The 25681-nt window shown below is 33.9% G+C and overlaps 1 protein-coding gene across 3 annotated transcripts; it reads left to right on the top strand.

Moving 5' to 3' along the window:
• The first annotated feature begins 590 nt into the window (after positions 1-590).
• Positions 591-25267, top strand: si:ch211-260p9.3. 3 transcript variants are annotated; one of them, XM_068214884.2, is made up of 32 exons: positions 591-1161; positions 3305-3516; positions 3859-4050; positions 5317-5410; positions 5516-5563; positions 5646-5730; positions 5900-5983; positions 6114-6157; positions 6988-7060; positions 7276-7377; positions 7741-7859; positions 7948-8033; positions 9437-9554; positions 9644-9812; positions 9896-9931; positions 12192-12272; positions 12389-12460; positions 12575-12655; positions 12740-12918; positions 13316-13522; positions 13674-13793; positions 15712-15892; positions 16014-16052; positions 17824-17890; positions 18004-18161; positions 18292-18382; positions 18576-18797; positions 21387-21511; positions 22709-22826; positions 22910-23080; positions 23523-23605; positions 25043-25267. In XM_068214884.2, the coding sequence occupies exons 2-32, from the start codon at positions 3360-3362 to the stop codon at positions 25046-25048; spliced, it is 3408 nt and encodes a 1135-aa protein (XP_068070985.1). In that variant the 5' UTR covers positions 591-1161; positions 3305-3359; the 3' UTR covers positions 25049-25267. The 3 variants fall into 3 exon arrangements, 2 of the variants coding, with proteins under 2 accessions (XP_068070985.1, XP_073786005.1); XR_012393983.1 differs by having other exon boundaries at positions 855-1161; positions 12740-12871; XM_073929904.1 differs by lacking the exon at positions 18576-18797 and having other exon boundaries at positions 855-1161.
• The last annotated feature ends 414 nt before the right edge of the window (positions 25268-25681 follow it).

Below are 25681 nucleotides of genomic sequence, written 5' to 3' on the forward strand. Positions count from 1 at the left end.
CATGAATGACATAATGAATGAGTGTTACTGTACTTAAATGTTTGTTTATATATGCATATTTTTTTCATTACACCTGAATATATAGCTGCTATAAATACAATCACAATTTAAAATGAACAGATTTACATTTGTCCCTCACTTATATTAATTTGATTGTGTTATTTACATATTTTTATAGGATTGTACTTTTATTCACTGAAAAAGTTTTTTTGCTGCTCGTTCAAACAACTTATTTAAAATGAGTTGAAATAACACAATTTTTTGGGACAATTTAAATGTTTTATGTTCAATTTACTAAAATTTGGAAAAAAAACTTTATGTAAGCTGTTAAGTACACATCACTTATCTTTTTTGTCATGAGTAGTGTAGAAAAAAAGTACAGAGTCTTAAATGTTTTATCAATCATGCTGTATTTATATGTTAAATATGTTGTTTTTTACTTCAGATTGCGAATACTTTAAAATATGACCTTGGCTTATGTCTGGCATAATCTGCCTTCATTTTGCAACTGGGCAAACAGTTTGAGCAACATTTACATGAAGCAATCCAACAGACTTTTCACTGTTTCTCTACTAGTAATTTTCTCCACTAGTTTTAAATGGCATTGTAGCTTAAAAAAACTTTTAAAATGGACAAGCAAATGATAGGGGTTTATAAATTGCATCTTAAAATATTGTTTTATTCTAACTGAAGCTAGAAACCCAAAGTCTTATTTTGGGATAACTGTTAAGCTAAAGAAATAGCACCTCAGAAATATCTCTCTCAATCTCTCTCTTTCCAGTAAAGTCTCTTTTCAGATCTTTAAAAAAGTACACCCCTTTGCTTTAAAACAACGTCTGTGTCATGTTTGTCTCTTATTTTTACCAAGAGATAGTTTTCTTTAATGGTTTAGAAGCCTGTGGCATAAATCATAAATACAGGTATTTACTTAATTATATATACTGAAGTATTTATATGTTTAAAGGTATTGACAGGTAACTTGTATTATCGTAATTGCGACTTTTTTTTTTTTCTGGAAATGCTTGCTTTTCACCACAGGACATGAGCTATGTTGGTTTATGTCACATGATATGGTTTTTCAAAAGAACTTGTCACAAAAATAACCACTATATGGAAGTTCCTCGTCATTTCTAATTTTGTGTTGAGCTCTGAAGCTAAAAGGTAAGTGTGCATTACATTTATATTTTAACACAGTTATTGCTTTCGATAATATATGGTTGAAAAATCTTCTTTACTTTAAAGACTTTTTATATTTAATGAAAATGTTTCTTGTCTGTGTTTTTAAAATTCACATGGGAATAATATCTAGTTAATTCACAGGAAAAAAAAAAAAAAGGAAATGAAATTACAATATATAACCGTTCAGCCTTTGTCTTGTTTTTTTCAGACCATAAAATGCTGAATAAAAATCATATTGTCTAAATTTATTTATCATGAAATTAATCATCCCTTTTTCAAAAAGATGCGTAGGCCTATCCCGGGATGGTCTGAAATTTTAAGTATTATAGGGATTATTTGATTATTGTGGTTATTGTTTTTGGAGGAAAAACAAAGCTAAATGTAAATGGTAATGAATTTCTAGGTGTTGTATTTCATGTTGCATTAATCTTAAATCTGCAATTTTTTAAATTTTTCTAGGCGAGTCAGACGGGTTTTAACAACCAAGCTTACACACTGTAAAAAATTATATGATCTATAGTCATGACAGTTAATGTTTTTAATTCATTGTAACTTATTAAACTAAGTTAATCATGTTCTAACTTAATATTATACTGTAAGTTAAGCAAGCAGTTTTAAATCAGTGTCAACGGACTCATAAGGTTAATTTGATTAAAAAAAAATAAATTTAAGGCAACCAGGATTTTTTTTTTACAGCATAGTCTCATGAACAAGCAGTTATACACCAAAACTAGTTGTCAAAAATATTTTTAAAAATTGTTAAATATAAAATACAAAATATAAATATAGCACATTTTGGTTTGTTTTACCATCAAACCCTATAATATAATAGCAGAACACATTGAAAATACTACATGGAACCATTCTGACTAGTGATGCTCCAATCAGGAATTTTGCAGCCGATACTGAGTACCAGTTCCTTATAATGGTGAACTGCCGATACCACCAAATCTGATGCTTTGAGCCAGGGGTGTCCAAACTCGGTCCTGGAGGGCCGGTGTCCTGCTGAGTTTAGCTTCAGCTTGCTTCAATACACCTGCCAGGAAGTTTCTAGTATATCTAGTAAAAGCTTAATTAGCTGGTTTATGTGTGTTTGACTAGCTAAACTCTCCAGCACACTGCCCCTCCAGGACCAAGTTTGGACATTCCTGCTTTAAGCTTTATAAAGCATAAAGCACATACGTATGATCCTTACATCAGAAAATAAAGATGTTGCATATAATTCCTCAAACATGTCTCTTATATCCATTTAATGTGGATATGTAATGGAAGCAGCTTTACAGAAAATAATAGATAAGCAGATACAAAAAAATTGATAAGGAAAATCACTAACAAAGCGATTTAGAAACTTTTCTAAAGATGAAAGAAAAATTCAACATGTCTCAATGAAGTTTAGGGTGCATGTTTGATGCATAAGAAGTTAAAATGCACACCTATAAATCCATTGCTTCTTTACTGAAAGGAAATAGTTCCATAAACTACTGTTTATTGCAATAAGTAAGATAAGTTATATTATTACAATAAGTTAAAAATGTTTTGATATTTTAAAAGATTTCAGTTCTTATATGTCCTCTGCTTGTAAATTTGTAAACAAACAACTGTAATCAGTTCATGGGATGGACCAGATTAGCGAGTACTGATCAAGTCATGAACTATAATTATCAACCGATACCGATCGATCGGTGCATCCCTAATTATGACCATTCTTTTTTAAGCTTAATGTTGGTCTCTTTTCACTATCATTGTGAATTAGTGCAAGGGTCTTTTCTAAAATAAAGGACTTGTAAACAAACCAGGGAGAGTAAATGATTCATCTAATACTTTCAGTTCAAAACAGCAAAATTTATCCTGCTTCCATCACTGAAAGTATTGGTCTTTTTAAATGTATAAACATCTGTCAGATATGTAATATATTTACAGTTGAGGTCACTGTATATCTGTTTATCTATTATTTACACCTGACTCTCGTTCACCATTTAAAACTAAAGCATGAATTTATGAAGCATAAATTGACTTTATTCATATATGTGAATAGTAAAGCCTGTTTCTGATTTGATTAGCCATCTCAGTCATTTCACTATTCACTTGGGATAGTTTGTTCTAATCTCTGTCATTAACATCTAAGGCAGATTTTTGTATGGGATCCAGTGTTGAAGGGAGTCAGTAAGTGGAACGAGCTGATGGATGATGTCAAGCAACGTAAGATTATTGAGCAACTCCAGATGGGATCTGAAATGACGGTGTATCAGAAAAGGACTGAGAGAATCACTGTTCAGGTCATTATGGAGACCATGCAAGTGGCTTTAACACGCTCAGGTGACAGGATAGTCAAAGTGGGTAAGTCACTTTCTTGACACTAGATTTTAACAGATGAATAAATAAATACCTTGTATCAGTGTTAAGGTTTTAAGTTCCAGTCACACTCTATTTGGGAACATGCTTTATTTGGTATTTAGGTTTGGGTACAGTGATGTAGAATAAGATCATACTTTATAACTACTAATAAACAGTTAATATCATAATAATGGGCTGGTATTAAGCCAGTACAAAATAGTGCAATTTGTAAACTAAAGTGTTCCTCATATGCACTAGTTCTGGATTCAGTTTTTAGAAGATTTGCTGCATGGTGTCCTTCGAATGAATACTGAGCTTATTTAAATGTTCAATGTGCATTTGCAGTGGACATTTCTGAGCTCAAGGAGGTTCGCCAGTGGGAGACATTCAAGGATTTCCAGCGATTTAACGAAAACAGGGGGAGTGCATTTCGAAGAATTTTTTGCCAATCTGAAAAAGACGTTCAACAGGACAGGAAAACCTGTTTCACCATCTTCTATGGATCTGATTTTACTTTAAAGTCACTGAGTCTAAATGGTATGCAATAACTTTAATTTATTTGAAATGGATACTGTAATAGCTGGTAGCCATACTACTGCTCAAAAAATACATTTTATAAACTTTAATTTACCAAAGAAGCATGTTTGTAATGCGGTGTTCCAAAACTTGCATATTAGATCATACTTAAATTTTTCAGTTCACCAAACTTAGTCTAATAATTCTGACTTTAACTGTATCTTAAGCAGCAAGTTAGAATATAAAATGTTTATCTTTGTCATTACACTGTAATGTTTACTTCACATAAAATGTTTATAAATCCGTTTCCTTAAAAGCGAGAAGTTTACTTCATAAAAAAAGTAAACTTTTATGTTTAAACTTTTATATAACTTTTATATGTTTACTATATTAAAGTGAGTAAAACCATTGTAAGTTGGAACTGTTAAGTTGACTTTATTTTTATAATTATGCTTTATACTTGATTTTAAGGCAATGGGTTTACTCACTTTTTTAAACTAAAGTCAAAAAATTGCTTTAAAAGCTAGAGATTTATTCACTTTTTTTTTAAAGTAAAGTCAACTAACTGCTTTAAAAGTAATGGGTTTACTGCATTGTTAAAAGGTAAAGTCAACTAATCACTTTAAAAGCAAAGGGTTTACTCACTTTTTAAAAAGTAAAACCAATCGCTTCAAAAGTGGTGAGCTTGCTCACTATTTTAAAGTAGTCAACTAATCGCTTTAAAAGCAATGGGTTTACTCACTTTTTAATAGGTAAAGTCCAGAAGAAAAAATATTATTAGACATACTGTGAAAATTTCCTTGCTCTGTAAAACATATTATGGGAAATATAAAAAAAATATTATATACATAATATACTTACATACACACACACACACATATATATATATATATATATATATATATATATATATATATATATATATATATATATATATATATATATATATATTTTTTTTTTTTTTTTTTTGTGCTGATCCAAGCTTGTTTAGCAGGAGGTGGATCAACACACAATTCACTAATGAAGCAAGTATTATGCCAACTTGCCAGTTAAGCTTCCTAAAAAAACTTAAAGATGCCAGCAGCACATATACATCACTGAACATAACATATGCTGGTAAACAGCTATGCTGGCAATTGTACACTTACTGGAATAGTCCCTATGGAACAGACTGTAAATGCCTAAAGTGTACTGTGGTGAACAATCTTGACCTGCTTTTTGCAACTGTCTCACCACATGTCTTTATATGATAATGGTGTGCTTATTCTGAGGTTTGCTGTTTCATAGCTCATTCAGTGGAGGATGCGGAAAAATGGCTGACGGGACTGGAGTTACTCAAACAGGAGACACTGGCAGCTCACACACCAGTTATTATAAAGAGGTACACACAGAGAATCTTTAACTGTAACTGTAGAGTTACTGTACTTTTACAGTAACTGTAAAGCGAATCAAATACTTGTTTTCTCTGTTTTTCCAACTATTGTAGTTGGCTGAGGAAACAGATGTATTCGGTTGATCTGACAAAGAAAAACAGGTTTTCCTCTTTCTCTTTTAATTACATCTCATTCACTGTAACTCATTTACCACTGTTTCACGCCATTTAATGTCTCTCACAGCATCACCCTAAAAGAGCTCAAGTCTCTTTTGCCACAGATGAACTTCAATGTGCCAAGTGGACGTTTTCTGGAGGACAGATTTAAGGTGCAAACAATACTGAAAGTTTATCATTGAATTTTGGTTTTACATAAATTAGTATAAATGTTGATTTTGTTATTCAAGATGTCCATTTCATCTACTAATGACTAGATTTGCTCGTTTAGAAGCACTTATAACACATTTTACATGTTTGAATGTTGTGTTTTGTTTTCAGGAGGTTGAAGCAAATGATTATGTCCTCGATTTTCTGCAGTTTCACAAATTGTATGAAATTTTAATATTTGAAAACCAGACATTGGTGAGTGTGCAGTGTAACATTCAGTGTAACATTTCATTTTCATGTTTTTGAGGATTATTATCATGCCATATTAATTTGTTTAGCAATATCAATCCTTTATTATAATATAATATTATTCCCATTTTATTAGCTGATGGAGGAGTTTGAAAAAGGGCCTGCACGCTCCATAATGAGGTACAATTATTCAATGCTTTGGTTTCATTTTGTGCTTTAAATGGGCCATATCATTGATTTCAATTCAGTGTATTAGGGCTGCATGATATTGGAAAAATCTGACATTGCGGCAGATGACTTGAATAGCTCTGTTCAAAGTAAAATCATTAATTAAGACTGGATATTGGATATTAGATTGGATTCATTTAGATCGAAATAATCTTGTAGATGAGTGAATCAAAGAAATTGCAAGAATTAATAAATAAGATAAAAGTAAAATAAGTAGTCGGACATTCAGTTACAGTAATATGATACGATATTATGATATTTTTCCCCCGATGATGATAGATCACGATATCGACGATACATGACAAGAAAACCATCCACAAAATATCATGATATTTGTAAATGAAGAGGGTAAACTGCATCAAAAGGTTATAAGATGTATTTCTTTAATAAACAGCTCATATATTTCTTATAACTGCAACATTGATATGTTCGATCCACCTTTACGAGAAGCGCCACCTCATGCATATCACTTTTGTCCTGCCTTTTTTTTTTTTGCATAATTAAATCTAATGTAAAATGTAAATACTGTACATTCTTCATTGCTGATAACTCCACATGTGAGTATTGCGAATACACACATTGCGATATCAATGCTGAAATGATATATTGTGCAGCCCTGAAGTGTATTGTAGCACTTTTCACAATAATTATTATTCCAAAGCAGATTTACAAAAAAAGGTGCACAATATTACATGAAAAAAACTGTTTTAAGAAAATACAGTTTACTTGTTTATTTAGAGGTTACACTATAAATCATTCATTTGCCATGCATTTCTCTGCAGTAATATTGATAGACCTGACTCTTCTGTAGTTGCCCTCTACGATTTTCAAAATTTTCTTTTATATCAACAGAAGGTAAGACCTAATGTTCAAAAGCTTGTTTTATTCAAATAATGAATAAGTTTTTTAAATGTGATGTACTCCTGTGATGGATGCACAGCAGAACATTGAGCAGTATTACTCCAGTCTTAAGTGTCCAATGGCACTTCAAAAACAGTCCTAAAGCTGTTCTGGTTAATATCAATATTTAAAAACAAAGTTTTTAAGTACAGTTTTTTTTCTGTCTGTAGGAGGCCTGGGCCACAGATTTAATTAAGGTACAAAATTTAATGACCATCTTCATCGATGACCCCACAAGGAGGACAAAAGATCCAGCCTTTACTATTGGAGAGGTAGAGGTTATAAAGATCTCTCATTGCATCAAATAAATGTCCATCAAGGTGATAGTTTGATAGATAGATAGATAGATAGATAGATAGATAGATAGATGGATGGATGGATGGATGGATGGATGGATGGATGGATGGATGGATGGATGGATGGATGGATGGATGGATGGATGGATGGATGGATGGATGGATGGATGGATGGATGGATGGATGGATGGATGGATAGATAGATAGATAGATAGATAGATAGATAGATAGATAGATAGATAGATAGATAGATAGATAGAAAGACGGACGGACGGACAAACAAACAAACAAACATACAAATAAATAAACACATGCATTTCTTTTTTTTTATTTTGCCAGTTCCTCAGTTTTCTCTTCTCTAAAGAAAACCAAATTTGCGATGACAAGTTTTCTGAGATTTGCCCACTGGACATGAACAATCCTCTGTCTCACTACTGGATCAACTCGTCTCACAACACGTCAGTGCTGCTGCTCTTCATGTTGCTTCTCCTCATCATCATCTACTTCCTGTGTTACTTTATGTGTTTTGCTCTTTTTTCCCCACAGATATCTGACTGGAGATCAGCTGCGTAGTGAGTCTTCAACAGAAGCGTATGTGCGCTGTCTGAGACTGGGCTGTCGCTGTATTGAGTGTCAGTGGACCACAGTTTCTTTTTTCTCCATAAAGATTTTACTTTTCTGATAATGCAATGTTTTAAAAACCTGTGTGCAAAAATAGTCCTTGCATAAAAATAGCATTTAAAAATGTACAAAAATAAGCTTTTAAAATTTTTGACAAGCTCTCTTTAAAAACTACTGATGTGTTAACTGAACACGTATGTCTTGTTGACAGAAAAGAGCTAATATGTGGCAAAACTTGATTCTAACTAACTGTTTAGAGTAATTTTACATGTGGCACAATGCATAGCCAAGCATGACGCAAGTGTTTTTTGCTAGTTTTAGCCCATCGCAGGTATTTTTTTCACACCCTGTGTCATGTTGTTTCAGTAGAAAATGCTCATTGTTGGCATCTTGCCTGCTTAATTGACCAACGTAAGTCAGTGGAGTAGTTATTGTTATTTGAAAGTGCGTTAGTGCTTATTACACACATGGATTCGCAGCAGCACACAAATCTCTTTAAAAATAGAAAAATGAAAGTATTCAAATGTAAAAGATTATGATTGTCTCCATAAATATAATGAATGCGCAATTGCATGACAACTCACTCTTAAAAGGAACGGGAGGTGAGACTAATGCACATTATGCCCAACACAACCCTTACCCTATGCCTAAACCTAACCCTAACCCAAAACTCATTAAGAAAATAAGGTAAGGCCCTTATGTGTGCGATGACCAATTTTTTCTGCCTGCTAATAAGCAAATCTGAAATTCTTTTCCCATGTTATACACCAGCCATAATCACCCCCTGGCTTAACCTGCCTGCCACTATAGCCATACCCCAAACTCTCTTTATTGCTCAAGTTAAAAAATACTTTACTGATCTTGAGTTGACCACTCTCAATGTTTTGATGATACCAAAGAGGCTCAAGTTTACTTTTTTTAGTGGTGAAAATCTCATGAATGGCAAGATTATAGTAGTCAATGGGCAGTTAATTTTTAAGTTAATTTATTTTGACATATCAAATAGGGCTGGCCCGATAAACGATATTATATCAAAACACAATAAAATTTATGTCAATAACAATGATAAGCTCTGAACTTTTTTACTCTATATTGATCTAAGAGCCAATCACACAGCAGAAATGTTCAACAATGTTAATCTTAAAGTGTGTTGATATTAGAGATGTACTGAATTTTTGACCACTGAAAATGTTATGCCATTTAATGGACACTCTACTTTTTGTAGATTTTTGTGCATATAAATATTAATGTTGGGGTACTCTTTTAAATCTGAAAGCATTAACAACTTATATTGAAATATATATCATTATTGTTAAATATTGAAAATAATTATCAAGATTTAATTGTTTGCAATATTGCCCAGCTCTAATATCAATCTAACATCACCTTTAATATTGTTTTTTATCCATATCAGTGGACTGCTGGAATGGTCCAGATGAACCTGTTATATTCCATGGTCGAACCATGACCTCCAAGATAAAGTTTAAGGATGTGGTGAAGGCCATCAACAATCATGCTTTCGCAACATCACAGTTAGTCATCAAAAACACAAACACATTTAATGCCATTATAATTTTGCGTTGTAAATTCAGCATTATTATTTTACATCTTTTTTTGGCAGGTATCCTGTGGTTCTGTCTATAGAAGAACACTGTGATATCAAGCAACAGAAAATGATGGCTCAGACATTACGAGATGTTTTCCAGGACAAGCTCCTGACTGAACCTCTAGATCCAGAAGCAGAACATCTACCCTCACCAAACCAGCTAAAGGGCAAGATCATCATCAAGGTAGAAACAAACCAGCTGTTTTACCTATTTTGAAACTAAAAAGCTCTTTCAATTGCTTCAGTCTATTTTATTCTCTTTGACAGCACCAAAAAATAAAAGAGAATGACCACACCATTAAGGTATTCACAAAACACAACAGCTGCTAATCACAACCATGTCAAAATAGCACACACTAAAGGCCTTTTCTCAGCAATAACAATAACTATACACTCTTTAAATAATAATCTGATTTAACAACAGGAAAGTCCTGTATTGTAACAAACAGTGTTGGGGATAGTTACTTGTGAAAGTAATGCATTACAATATTACATTGATATTAATATTAAGTTAAACCCCCAAAAAAGTAACTAATTGCGTTACTTAATTACTTTTTATAAAAAGTAATTTGATACAGTACTTCTGTGATACTTTTCTATACCTGGCTTTGGTTTGATCTCTTTCTGAACTTGCAGGTGTTTTTCACCTTTTTAATAGAAAAGCTCTGCATTTAACAAGCTAACTATATAACCTACACCTTTACTTACCATTAAAAAATGTAGGATATTATATTTTCCAGAGTCCAGAGCTATATGTGCTGTATATACAGATTAATGAAAGCTTGTAAAGTATTGTGTTTGCTACGTTTGAAAGTTTTGTATTAGTTAGTAAGTAAATTCACTGTCCATTGAGATAAAGATTGCAATAAAGCCTATGAGTGCTAACATGAAGTAATTTATATTAAGGCAAAAAATCTTTAAAAACTTTAAACCTTTAAAATGTTTAATAACAAAATATAAAGTAAGACGATAAAAAACTTCCCTAAATCAAAATAAACCTTTGAGGTTTATACATTGAATAAATTTCTTCACGTGGCCTTAACAAATGTGTAAATCATTTCCCAAAAGAGAAAACAATCTTACTTTATTACAAAACTGTTAAAATAAACAAAAAATATGAAGTAGTCGCTTCTACAGTAGACAGTGGCTGCATCTCCTCAACAATAAAGACATAACTTTAATTTAAATTTAATTCATTCCCAGTCCCTTTATTAATCCGGGGTCGCCACAGCGGAATGAACCGCCAACTTATCCAGCAAGTTTTTACGCAGGGGATGCCCTTCCAGCCACAATCCATCTCTGGGAAACATCCACACACACATTCACACACACACTCATACACTACGGACAATTTAGCCTACCCAATTCACCTGTACCGCATGTCTTTGGACTGTGGGGGAAACCGAAGCACCCGGAGGAAACCCACGTGAAGGCAGGGAGAACATGCAAACTCCACACAGAAACGCCAACTGAGACGAGGTTCAAACCAGTGACCCAGTGACCTTCTTGCTGTGAGGCGACAGCACTACCTACTGCACCACTGCCTCGCCCCTTTTTTAAATTTAGTTAAATTAATTGTTTTACCTAGAGAACGTAAACTGATGTCAATCATTTGTTGTTTAGCTGGAGGTTTTCAATGTTGTGTTTCTTGCAGTGGTCAAAAGTTTTACTTACACATAATCCACACTTAATAACAATCCATTTCTTTTCTGCGATGAGTTAAAAATAACAAAAATCCATTGCAAAAATGTAAGACTCTGGCCTGCCATTGTTTCTGTTTCTGACTGTCTGTAATGGTGAAAAATGATTCACGATTGAATTGTTTGTTTTAACCGGATCTTCTAAGTGAACCGGTCGAACCAGTTCACCAAATTGAACTGAGTCGGGATGAAATAGTTGCATCTTCAGTTGGCTAAATACTTACTTTTTAACATACACCCCCTGACTTGAAACAAACCAATATCCTGAGTTCTTCAGTTACTAGAACAGTACACTGACTTATCTGCTGTGCAAAAAGAGACCTTATGATGATGAGTGCACACTCACATTTCCTGTGTGATTTAATCTGATTAAGGTCCTTTTTATTCCTTAATATATTTTTAAAAAGCCAGTTAAGCAAGGTAAAAAGTAACTTGTGTTACATTTTTCTAAAAGTAACTCAAATATTATTACATATTTTTAAATGTAATGCTCTATATTACTCGTTACTCTAAAAGAAGTAATATTATAACGTGCGTTACTTCTAACGCGTTACCCCCAACACCGGTGACATACGATGACACCACAGAGGAAAATATAATTTGATTCACTTGGAGATCATTTTGTGTACCCGTTGAATGCTTAAAACACTGAGTAGATCTTAAAATATTGCTCTAGTAAACAAAATTACATTTCAATTTTTTTTGTTTATTGGAAAGTGAGTGCAATATTGTAATATCATTAAAATGATGACAGGCTACTAATATCTTGTCTTCACTCTAACAAAATAAATGCATATGTGAGTTTGTTTCCATTAGTTTTTTGTGTATCATAATGTATGTAATTTTCTCATTTCCCTGAACAGCCAGAGGAAGAAGAGGAAAACACTGCTGTGAAAATAAAATTAGACAACTTCAGGAAAATTGCAAACACTTACAGGGAGAAGGTTGATATGTTGTACAAATCTGTCTTTCTCATTTGCATTTTTATTTTCCATATTTTCTCAATTTTCCATTAACAAATCCAGTTTTTGGTCAGCGAATTTTTCTTTTTTAAAAACAGATAAGAAAATCAAAAGAAATCAGTTTAGTGGAGAAGGAGGGAGAGCTTTCCATCTGGGATCCAATAGATAAGGTGCTTTAAATTAATTGAAATTTGATTTGCTTTTTTTTTTTACTACCAACGTATTCCTAATGAGATCATCAGTTATAATCTCTCTCTCTCTCTCTCTTTTTTTTTTTTAAACAGAGGTTTTACAAGCATGACTGTGTAATCTCAGATAATAAGCTGTATTATTCTGAAGAGAAGTGGGAAGAACAGAGTACACAGGTAAGTCATGATGGAGATTACAGACTTTGTGTTGGTAAACTCATTTGTACTCTTTAATATCAGCGTTTGAATTCTTTCTGAAAGATTAAGGACAGTTCAGAGCTGCACCTGTCAGAGCCCTGGTTTCATGGACGTTTGGCCGAGGGCAGAATAACTGCTGAAAAACTCCTGCGTGATTACTGCAAAGGGACGGATGGAAATGATGAAACCTTCCTGGTGCGGGAGAGTAACACGTTCATTGGAAACTACTGTATCTCCCTCTGGTAACCTTTCGGCACTCTTCTGCTTTTGAAAAGTTTGAATTTGGATAACAATTACATTTTCTGACACATCTGTGCCACAAAATGTACAACCAGACGTGTATAATACAGTATTTTCTTTATGTGAACCAAAGTTTTGGCTGCTCAAGAAACTTTTCATATGATATACTGTCGATAATGTTATTATTAATAACTCAACCTAACAACAATTAAGCAACAAATTAGACGGATTTCTAAAAATTTATTGGTACATCACTGGAACAAATGACCAAATTACAGGAACAAATGTTACTTCAAACTCTAGTAGTATTTCATTCATAATCATGCTGTATTGGGATCAAGTAAATGCAGCTTTGGTGAGCATTATATTATATGATATGATATTATATGATTTCTGTAGGACACGTGGGAGAATTCAGCACTACAGAATCTTCTGCTTCCCAGAAAATGGTCACAAAATCTTCTTCTTGAAAAGCAAAGAGTGCTTTCCTAGTATGTGTGCCTTGATCGATTATTACAGACAACAGAGTATCGACTATGACAGATTCAACTTGTGCCTCAAGAATTTCTTGCCACGGCTAAATTTCGAGCCTCTCCACCACATGGGGTAACACAGTTTTTCGATTACATTTTAAACTATTTAACTAATGCACAAATATTCCAAAAACACACTCACAAGTTTGAAATTTACTGGTATTGATATACTTGTGAGGACACACACATATGCTCTCATGTAATTGTTTTATAATTGTTGTTAGGTGGTTTTACAGTAACATGAGTCGAGCTGAAGCTGAAGACTGTCTTTTAAGGATCCCTCGAGATGGAGCCTTCCTCATCAGAAAAAGAAACGAGCGTGACACCTTTGCCCTTTCCATCAGGTTCCCTTAGTTTATTTCCTTTACATTTTCTTTATAGTCCTCTGACATTTACAGTATAGGCTGTTTACAGCTGTTTTAATCGATTTGCATTACATAACATTAATTTAGCAGATGCTTTTATTCAAAGTGACTTAAAAATGAGGATAAAAAGGACTTTTTATAATTTATTATTATCACATCTTTACAGAGTGTTGTAACAGAGTGTTTGTAAGTAAATGTCTGGTGCATATAGAGAAAGTTGAAAGTGTTTGCTACAGGTAGTTTGTCATTGTTAAGCCCACTCACCTGTGTGAAGCACACTCAGAACTGCAGTGTATTTGCAGGAACATCAAGTGTTTATAAGAAATTATTTTTTTCTGTCTCATTCGTACAGTGTTTAAAAGTTAATAAGTCTTTTCTTGTTTATTTAAATGGAGAGTCTGTGAATAAGAGTACAGTTCAAGTCAGAATTATTAGCCCCCCCTGTTTATTTTTTCCCCCAATTTCTGTTTAAAGGAGGGATTTTTTTTCAACACATTTCTAAACATAATAGTTTTATTAACTCATTTCTAATAACTATATGATTATTTTATCTTTGCCACAATGACAGTAAATAATACTTCACTAGATATTTTTCAAAACACTTCTATACAGCTTAAAGTGACATTTAAAGGCTTAACTAGGTTCATTAGGTTAAGGTTAGGGTAATTATGGTTTGTTTTGTAGACTATCAAAAAATAAATAGCTTAAAGGGGCTAATAATTTTGTCCTTAAAATGGCTTTTATAATGTTAAAACTGCTTTTACTCTAGCTGAAATGAAATAAATAAGACTTTCTCCAGATGAAAAAATATTATCAGACATAATGTGAAAATTTCCTTGCTCTGTTAAACATCATTTAGGAACTATTTTAAAAAGACAAAAAATCAAAGGGGGCTAATTATTCTGACTTCAATGATATATGTGAGCTTTTTCTGATATTATTTTTGAAAATATTGTTATTTAAACTTAAAGAATTTGCATATGAACAGGAAATGAGAAAATTCATGCAGAGCTTTTATTTATTTATTTATTTGTTTGTTTGTTTATTTTTACAATTCTCTAATAAAATTATTAGAATTGGGGCTGGTAAGACTTTTTTTACAAATTGATGATTTGAGTATGATTTTAGATGGCAAAATTAAAATCTCGGCTCCATTCCACTCCAATTTTAATGCCCTTCACCTGCAAAATTTTCTCCTGTTTTTACGTCATTGATTATTTTACGAAAGTGTCCTGTACTGGTGGACCATTTGAATGGGTTTAAATGGAATGGCCTAAAAACTCTTGAGAACTACACTTGGCACTTGGAAACTACATTATTGTGACATCACAATTGCGTTGCATTCTGGGACATAGAGGTGCTGGAGTTGACATATTATTTCAAAATTGAGGGATCGAGGGTATGTCCATGTAAGCTTCTCTCGTTCACTTGATGAAGTAAAACTCACTTTGGCGCCGGGGATTTCCTAGAGCAGGGGTCACTAATCTAGGTCCTGGAGGGCCGGTGTCCCTGCAGGGTTTAGCTCCAACATGCCTCAACACACGTGCCTGGGTGTTTTAAGTATACCTAGTAAGACCTTGATTAGCTTGTTCAGGTGTGTTTGATTAGGGTTGGAGCTAAAGTCTGCAGAACACCGGCCCTCCAGGAACAAGTTTGGTGACCCCTGCCCAAGAGGGAACAAAGGAAGGAAAGTTCACAAGTAATGTTTGAGATTTAGGTTAGCAGCCAAACAGTAGGTGGCGTGTTGTGAGTGTTCTGTTTGAGTAATTATTTTTACCCTCTCATGATCAGATCTACAACACACATTTTTATATTAAGCGTAAACAAGTCCTTACCTCTCTATATGTAATTTTATTTGTTTATTATGTAATGTATATTGTGTTTATTTGTTACCCAGATCTGAAGGTGACATCAAGCATTACAAGATTTTCAGAAAAAGCAGTAAATATGTGTTAGCAGATGCCTATGAGTTTTTTAGTCTTGAGGATATGGTCAGCTGTTTTAGAAATCAGCAATTCGCCGGCAAGACAAAACTACGCTACCCGGTAACGCCACAGTTAGTGGAGCGCTTCTGTATGGTAAGAGAAGAGAAAGTGTGAAGGAGAGAAAGAAATTAGCCAGATATATGAATTATTCCTTAAAGAAATACAACAGCTTTGACCATTTACAAAATGTATTTGATAACTTCTTATTTTTCAGGAGGATCTCTCAACATACGATAGTGAGCAGGACAGTGAGGTAAGTACTGTGGTACTTGTTTCTACTTGTAAATATACTTGACTAAAAGATTATTTGGATATTATACTAGTCTACATTTTAAGACACCCTTAAAACGTATTAAATGTTTCAAATGATGAACTATCAATCCAATTTGCATATTATCTCAGCTTTCTACAATGATTTTTATTTCAAGAGTTCACACTTAACTTATGATTTACAAAAGCTTGTTTGGCATGCTGTCCCAAGAGAGAGCCCTGAGCTCAAGGGATCCTTCCTGGGGCGAGGGGAGAAGGAGCTCAGGACGATCTTAAAACTCCCCCCAGCTTAGGCCAAGATTAACTTCCTGAGAGCAAGACGTCTGGTAAAAAGAGACTTAGGTTTATTTGGTCTATAATGAGGGCGACACAATGGCGCAGTATGTAGTGCTGTCGCATCACAGCAAAAAGGTTGCTGGTTCGAGCCTCGGCTGGTTCAGTTGGTGTTTCTGTGTGGAGTTTGCATGTTCTCCCTGCGTTCGCGAGGGTTTCCTCCATTGCTCCGGTTTCCCCACAGTCCAAAGACATGTGGTACAGGTGAATTGGGTAGGCTAAATTGTCTGTAGTGTATGAGTGTGAATGAGTGTGTATGGAAGGGCATCCACTGTGTAAAAACGTGCTGGATAAGTTGGGGGTTCATTCCACTGTGGCGATCCCGGATTAATAAAGGGACTAAGCTGAAAAGAAAATGAATGAATGAAATAATGGTCTATAATGTAGAGCGTATTTGGGTCTTAAGAGGAAAACGGGAAACCTGGGGGAAACCCACGTGGACAGGGGGAGAACGCACCAGCTTCGCGCAGAAACATCAGATGTTCCAACAAGGAGCCAGAGCCATTGGAATTCTTGCTGGTAGCTGGGCCAAGATGCCGCCCGTTCTGGGTAAAGGTGGAAGAGGGGAGGAGGGGTGTTTTCTTTAAGACGAAGATTGTAGATTTGTTATAGAGAGAAAAAGAGGATATATATATATATATATATATATATATATATATATATATATATATATATATATATATATATATATATATATATATTTATTTATTGACCTTATTCTAAAATGCGGAAGTGCGCCTGTTTTCGCGATTGTCTTAGAACTTCCGATTCAGTCGCCTATGGATGGGAGAAATGACTAGGAATAATAAATGGCAGAAAACTACTTGCTCTACAAACAAATGTTTGCATGACTATACAGACCAAGTAGAATAATATATTAAGAAAATATCAAATTGCAACATCAAGCAGCGTAACAAGCAGTTTTTAACGTCAAAAAATGAATGGAAGTGAATGAGATCGGAAGTCTCGAGCCAAAAAGATTCAAATGGCAGCGCCTGCTCGTCGGCGGAGAATAAGGTGAATAGTAAGTTAGGATCCTTTGATTGGAGAATTGTGATTAGCTAATTTGAGCCAGCTGGGTCAATCATGAGCGAGACTCCTCTCGCAATTAGTTTAACATATTAAACTTCACTTAATGTATCATTATTCATAATATTTTGTATAGATAAATAAATTGTATAAATAAGAACAGCAATCATATATTGAATGCTTAAAGATGTTTATGCAAGATAATAATTTACTAAAATGTAATATTTTATTTACATATAATTTAAGTACCAAATACACAATTATTTTAATTGTTAATTTAATTTACTATTTAATGAAATTGCTTGTAAATATGCAATTGTGTATGTTTTTATGTAATTATTCAAAACAGATTTTAAATTTTTTTTTAATAAAATTTTATATATTTTTTTCAGGTTATTGAAGATAATCCATTAGGTGATCAATGTAAAGGTGTGGTGGACATATTGAAATGTAATGCTGGTAAGGTTTAAAGAATAAAATTAAGGCTTTTTTACAATAGTTTGCATTCTTTAACAAAATCTTCACTGAATATCAAAACAACAAAAGACTCTCTTGTTGACCATTCTTTACAGCACGCAAAGCCAAACATGGCAGACCCCTTGTAGTGACCCTGTTGAATAAGGAGAACCAAAAGCTAACTGAGTTCACATGTGAGATCGTGGAGCAGTTGGACGAATGGTACCTGGTCATTCTGAACATCATCCAAAGAGAGCAAAGCTTGGAGAAATCGGTCAGTTGAACTGTTATCTGAGATTCCACACAAATTACCGATATATAGTGTGTCTTTCTGTCTAGATTTACACATGATTGAATTATCTGCATCTATGCACTGACAATATCTCCCTAACTTCTCAAAACAGAGAAAAGCAGAAGTGGAGTCTAAAACCAAAATAGCCATTGAGATGTCAAACATGGTGGTTTACTGCCAATCTATCAAAAAAAAGACCTTCGGTATGTACTGTAATTTCCAAGAAAATCGAACCCTCCCGAAAAAATGAAAGAAACTAAAATTAAAAGCAGCTGTACAGTATCACACACATCAACAAAACAATTCCAGGCCACACTCAAAACATTTTAGAAAGGTGATTGAACTGGACATTTCATTCATTTATAATTGCATTCTGCACTTTTTCTGACCTCTCAGAAAATTACAACTACAAAGAGGTCCGCTCACTTCCAGATAACATAATTCCAAAAGAGGGGAATGAAAGTGGCATGGAGAAATCAGACTGCATTTTGGAGTACAACCGCACAGCACTGACCCGTGTTTATCCCAGTGGAGCCAGAGTTGATTCCTCCAACTTTGACCCCTGTCCTGCGTGGAAATTAGGCTGCCAAATGGTGGCTCTTAACTTCCAAACGGATGGTAGGTTAGATTAGAATGTTTTTAAAGTCTCATTTAATTCCTCACTCACTATGGTTTGGCTAAGTCCTTGATATAGCAGATGTCACCACAGCATATTGAACCGCCAATCAGCCATATATATTTTTGTGGATTATTTTGGTGATTCTGTGATAAATGACATTGAGTCGAAAATGAGTAAATGACAAAAGACGATGAGTAAAAACATTTACTTTTTTTTTCAAAATTTCTCTCACTTTTAATTTCTGGATAAAGGTATACATTTCTTAACTTCTGTTAAATCAGAAATAATTTAAATTCCCACATTTTGAACTGTATTGTGTACGGTAGTAGCCAGAACTGATATCCAGAGGCGACACTTATTTTGCACATTATTTGCTTAGAATCACACTATAGGCTCTATTTTAACAATCTAGAGTCTAAAGCGAATAGTGCAAAACCACTGAGAGCATGTCCGCTATTTTAAGGATGGAAAAATGCAGTTTGCACTGCAGCACATGGTCTAACAGGGTTGTGCTTATTCTCTTAATGAGTTATAGGTAGGCCCACACGGAATCTGCGCGCGCAGAATTCCGCAGATTTTCCGCAGATTTCTGCAGATTTTTAGCCCATCATTAATTCTGTTTATTTACTTGAGTAAATGGGTAAATCTGAATTTATTAAGTTTTTATTCAGTAATTTATTACTTTTTATTTCATATATTAAGGTTTTAGTTATGATACTCTGCTGGATACTCCCAAAATAATTCCGCAGAAATCCGCAGATTTTTACCAAAATTCTTCGCAGAAATAGCAAAAAACATCCGCAGATTCCGTCTGGCCCAAGTTATAGGTGTGTTTTGAGTATAACGTGCTTTAAACCAATTAGAGCAGGGTTATTCAATTGGCGGCCCGCGGGCCGAACCCGGCCCCCGAGGCAATTAGTTCTGGCCCTCCAAACACTGCGACCAAGACATCAAAAAAAAAATTTCTTTCAGTTGAAAAACGGCCGCTAGTTAAAAAGGGATGTGCGTCTGTTCAATACAGCGCGAGCTGAAAAGGCTGCACAGAGCGTGAGTCACCATAACCGAGTGGCGTGGGCACATTTGGATATGTTTGTAGAAAAGGCTTTTTGTACAATGCACTGATATTGTTATTAGGGATCCAACGATTAGTCGATTTCACTATTAACGGTGCTGTAAATCGCCACAGTTGATTAATCATAAAGGTTTCTCTAAGCAATTGTCATGAATAAACTGAAAAAAGTGTTCACTAAAAGTGTTTTTATATCTATATAGAAAATAATCATTTTTGTAACATTTTAATTCTTTAATGTTTTTCACATGTAAAGATATTTGTGTATTGCTGTACATCCTATGTGTAATAAGAAATGTCTAAGCATTTGGACCTGGATAGGCGCATAACTAACATGCTCTGCGCTGAACTTTAGACCAGCTTTTACTTGGCCAATGGAACTGTCTATATCAGTTTCTCAAAAAAGCAACACACCAACAATGCGCCTTAACACACCTCCTTTATAGACCAGTACACCCATGAGTCCACAAAGTGGGGCAAATGGATTTGCTATTTAAACAATGTGGCACAAAACGTGAAAATTAGGATTGTGCTGAAAATAGCAACAAATTGCGCTAAACACATCTTGCTCCTTATTGCGCCGGGTGTACAGTATATAATATATGTTGTATGATAGAGCCTTATAAGTTTAATGAAATCAATGAAACAAAAGGAATTATATTGGGAAGTGGAAAACATTAAACTGGTTATGGGGTAGTTCACCCAAAACTTTACTCACCTTTTACATGTTACAAACCAATCCGAGTTTCTTTCTTCTGTTGTACACAAAAAAGCGATCATTTGAAGAAAGCTGAAAACCTGTAAGCATTGACTTAATACTTGTTACTGGTTTTTTATCTTTCTTAAAAATAAATAAATAAAATAATAATAAATAAATAAATAAATAATAGTGTTTAAGAAAGAAACTCATAAAAGAGTAAATAGTAAGTACATTAAAATTTTTGGGTAAACTGTCCCTTTAAGCTGTTAATTTAATCATTTGGCAATAAAAGGCAAGCTAAAGCTTATCACAGAATATGAGTTTTAATTTTAATATGAAAAAAAGAGGATGTTCATATAATTTAAATATGGATGTTATATTTGACTGTTCATTAATTTCCTGTAACACCAACAAATCTCAGGACACAAGGGGGTGACAGAGGGCTATAGTATGTTACCATAATTCTGCTTGGATGCAAAATGTTGCAAACGTGGCCTTTAATAAACCAGATTAATTTGCTTATCGCATCAAGCATCACATCGAGGATATTTGAATACGAAAAATAGATTAAAGATCAATCATGTCAAGAGCTCTCTTTAAATATCTGAGCCATTAACCCCACGTCCCATTATAAGACATTTTTGGGAAAGCTAGCTATAAACATCTTGACTTTCTCTTGAAACTATTGCTCCACCATGACTCTACTTGACCTTAGAGGAAGAGTTTACATGAAAGTCTGCTACAGTGTCCCTATATGATTGTTAAACTCAAGCATCGTTCTCCAGTAAACACATCTAATAAATCTTACCCTCTCTTTAGATAACTTTATGCAGCTGAACAGTGCTCTCTTCAGTCTGAATGGAGGTGCAGGTTATGTGCTTAAACCAGAGTGGATGCGAGATCCAACCAGGAGGAAGCCTGCAAAACAAAGCATCAGAATCAGAGTAAATCACCTTTATTTGCTTCACACTGCAGTTCATCTTCATTCAGATTCAATAAAGAGGTTATTGATTTTCAGGGTTGATTTTTTACCTTATTGAACATGTGTTGTCTTTAATATCTAAAGCTAAAATTTATCCAATTACCTCACACAATCACAATACTGTATGATACTGTTTCACACTATATTTTCTGTTGATTCAGTTTCAATAAAATTAGTCTCTCCAGGGTCTTTTTATCATCACAATTGCATTTTCTATACATGTTTAACTGTATATTGTATATGGGTTTTATGTCTAATAATTCACTCAATCATACAGTTAACTTTACCAATTACAAATGTAATAAATGTGTAAATATATAATCAACGTTATTTAAAAAAACAAAAAAGGAGGAACAGAGTAGGAGTGCCAAATTTCTTCCAAAAACGTATTATTGTGCATTATTTGTCATGGTATTGTGGATTATTAACATCGAATAATAGAATAACGTTACGTAAAACTTTAACGTTAACTTAAGTGTTTGGCGGCTACGTTATAACTTACACAGAGTCGGTCACAGACCGAAAATGCTTGTCCGAAGGGTTAGTCAAGGGCAAATTGTGCAGAAATTCTTGTTATTATCACTGAAGCAGCGAAATTAATCTCTTACTTGTTTCGTTTCAGCTTCGTTTGTTGTTTATGATATCAGAATTTACGTTAACGACCAACCGCGTGCCTTATCAACAAAACTACAGTGATGACTAGCGATGAATAATCGAAACGCGTCTGATTGGCTCTTGCGCTCAGAAGCTCAACAGAAACGTATGCGACTGTTTTTTAAGGCTCAGCGCATTTTCACATTTTACATCACGTAATATAGTTTAGTTTAATTGTGCATAGTCGTTTTTGCCCCTTGTATTACATTTATGAGGCATATTTGTATTTTTGTGGCTATTCGAAGTTTTGTTAAGTTTCTCACCCTCATGTCCTATCAAAACTATTTTATTTGAGGACTCCAAAGGGGGAAATTAATTTCCTGTAGTAGCTCAGCAGATTCCATTCACTTTCATCATGCGGAAACATTTCCTTTCTAGCTCCACATAAATATTTCTAAAGGTTTTGATTGACTACAGGGTGTGTAAATCATTGCTGGCTATCCATATCTGTGAGAGGCCACAACAATTGTCAAAAAGATTATGAATTTACTTTGGTTTTCTGCAGGTGTTAGCAGCCAGACATCTGCCCAATCCAGACCACATCGTCAGTCCGTTTGTCCAGGTTGAGTTGTGGCCAAATTCAGGTCAAGCTGAAGACTACACTTTCAAAACTACGCTCTTTAGTAAGAAAGTGGAAACAAGGGTTATTATAAGCAGCATTACTTTTAGTTGATGGCTCTGTTGATGACTGCTGGTATCTTTCCAGAGGATAATGGACTGAATCCAGTGTGGTTGGGCCCAATGAATCCACCCAAATCCTTTGAAGTAAATGAGCCAGACTTGGCCTTCCTGCGCTTTGTGGTTTTCGAAGAGGACATGTTCTCTGATGCCAAGTTTCTTGCACAGGCCACTTTTCCTTTCAGATGTATTTGCTCAGGTAAATCCATCCGAATACAAATTTGAGCTTACAAATATTTAACATGTTTTAATTTGATTATTCAGTTGAATGAGACGTCACATTTTGGTGTTTGCATGAAAATAAAGTCACATAAAATGTCAAAATATAGGTAAATGTGATGATTCAGTGCAACAGATTCATTTAAATATTATACACCATACTTTGTCTCATATACCTTTTAAATAAGAAAAAGATTAAGTAACCTTACACCGTTTTATTATATTTTATGATTTTTAAATGGCTGACTAATAGGCAAATCCCAGTTCTTTGGCAAACCAGAGTAATGATTTAAAATGCATTTACTATTATATTTACTTTATATTTTTGGGATGAACTATGATATTTAAATAGTCTTGTAGTTTGCTAATTATTTTCACAAACTAATGTCTTATCTGGTCCGTTTTTATTATTATTTTATTAGGTTATCGGTCTGTCCCACTGAAGAACAGGTTTAGTGAAAATCTGGAGCTTGCATCTCTTCTGGTGCATGTACAGCAATATGAGGTGAGAAAGAACCAGTTGAGTTCACCCCCAAAAAACCTGTTCACATTCCCATTATTCCAAATATGTCTGGCTTTCTTCTGTTAAACATAAAACACAATATGAAGAATGCCTGATCCAAATATTTATTAAAAGACAATGGGCCTCATTCACCAACCATTGTTATGAACAATTCTGTTAATAAACCCCACAGTTACACGCTTTTTTTAAATTAAGAATCTGACATGTTTTCTGATCTGAAATTTGCTTTTAACCAAGAACAGAATCTCCAAACACTCATATACATATAAGTGATGATAGTTCGCTCAGAATGATCAGTTATTGCTGATTTATTTATTATTTATTTGTATGCTGAATAAGATATATGGCTGTAAAAATATATATACACTACCTGACAAAAGTCTTGTCGCCTATCCAAGTTTTAGGAACAACAAATAATTACTTGACTTCTAGTTGATTATTTGGTATCACACGTGGCTTGAAAGGCAAAGGCCTCTAGATTACGCTTATTTTACCAAAATAAAATATGATTATGCCTTGATTTTTAATGATTTAATTAGGACAGTAAGGTCTGACTTTGCTTAGACAAAAGTCTTGTCACTTAACAGAAATAACGTGCAGTATAAAATATAAAGTCATAGTGCAGTGGAAAAACAATTAATATTGTGTATGACTCCCACGAGCTTGGAGGACTGCATCCACACATCTCTGCAATGCCTCAAATAACGTATTAATAAACTCAACTGAAATAGCAAAGAAAGCGTTCTTGCAGGACTCCCAGAGTTCATCAAGATTCTTTGGATTCATCTTCAATCGCTCCTTCATCTTACCCTAGACATGCTCAATAATGTTCATATCTGGTGACTAGGTTGGCCAATCCTGGACTATCCCAGTCTTATGGGATATTGTAGGGTTTTTCCTATGGTAATTTGGAAAAATTGGCATATGCTTTCAATTAAGACATTGAATTCACTACCAATTAAAATAATAATCATAAAATAATCAATTCCTCTGCTTAAGAACATGTTGTGAATGTAGCGTAGATTGTTCTTATTAAGTTTCTTTAAAAAACATTTTTAAGAAGATATTGGTGAATGAGGGCCAATAATTTGATTGTTTTTACTATCATTAATGTAGCACATGGTATATACTTAGAGCACTAAATTAGACGTCTGAATGAGCCAAACTTATGTAAAGTATGTATTCAGCGTTACAGTAGTGTTAGAAATCCAGAGATTTTTGCAATGAGCTATACCTGTATCCTGGATTTGGAACGCATTTGGAACTTATAAGGGTCATTTTTCTTTTAGATTAGTTAACATTAACCACAATCCCGCTGATATGAGAACAGAATCATCACCAGAAACGTATAGCAGCCTAATCTAAAATAACACCATTTCCTCATTCCGGTCAGTAATGTCTAATCTATTTTGTCAACAGGTGTAAAATAAACATGCCTTAACCACAAGGAACTAGCAGACCTGTCAGTGTGTGAAAATGCTGTAAAGCAGGATGTGGTTTTTTGTCTTCTGCTTTTTGGAGGCCACATTCCAGGTTCTGGATCATCACATACATATGTTTTGCCTTGATAAACTCAGTAAACTGACTTAAGTTGCGCATGCAGGAATATTTCAATAGTTTTAATAAAGAATTTTGGCAGAAGTGTAGCACATCAATGCATTTGAATTGTTTTTGCAATACTTCATTTGTAAATTCTATGTGCAGTTATGGTTCACATACTACACCAAGGATAAAATTTACATCACATATACTATCAGGATTGCATAAAAAATATTTGATTAATTTAAAAGCAATCTTAATTTTAAATGTTCTTGATTTGCATGTTTTTTTTAATTGATATTGGAATGAAATAATGTTTTCATACGATATAAAAAAATAGATTACAGCAAATAAGATTTTGTCAAAATCTCTAGTAAATTAGATTTTTAATACAATTATTTATTCTGTTGTATAGTCAAAATCATGATCTAAATGTAAACAATCCTGATTCTCATTTTATCCAGAATCATGCAGATCTAATGCACTGCAAGCATAAGATATGTCTCAAACTCAATTCCT

Source organism: Danio rerio, chromosome 18 (genome assembly GCF_049306965.1).
Source record: "Danio rerio strain Tuebingen ecotype United States chromosome 18, GRCz12tu, whole genome shotgun sequence".
In the NCBI taxonomy this organism is placed as follows: Eukaryota; Metazoa; Chordata; class Actinopteri; order Cypriniformes; family Danionidae; genus Danio; species Danio rerio.

What these genes read in the sequence shown, in the direction of transcription:
- si:ch211-260p9.3 (XM_068214884.2), top strand. Translation starts at nt 3,360, where the DNA reads ATGGATGATGTCAAGCAACGTAAGATTATTGAGCAACTCCAGATGGGA. An exon ending in CCTGCACGCTCCATAATGAG is followed by an intron (nt 6,158 to 6,987) that starts GTACAATTATTC and finishes ATTTCTCTGCAG; the next exon opens with TAATATTGATAGACCTGACT. An exon ending in TATCAAAAAAAAGACCTTCG is followed by an intron (nt 18,383 to 18,575) that starts GTATGTACTGTA and finishes CTGACCTCTCAG; the next exon opens with AAAATTACAACTACAAAGAG.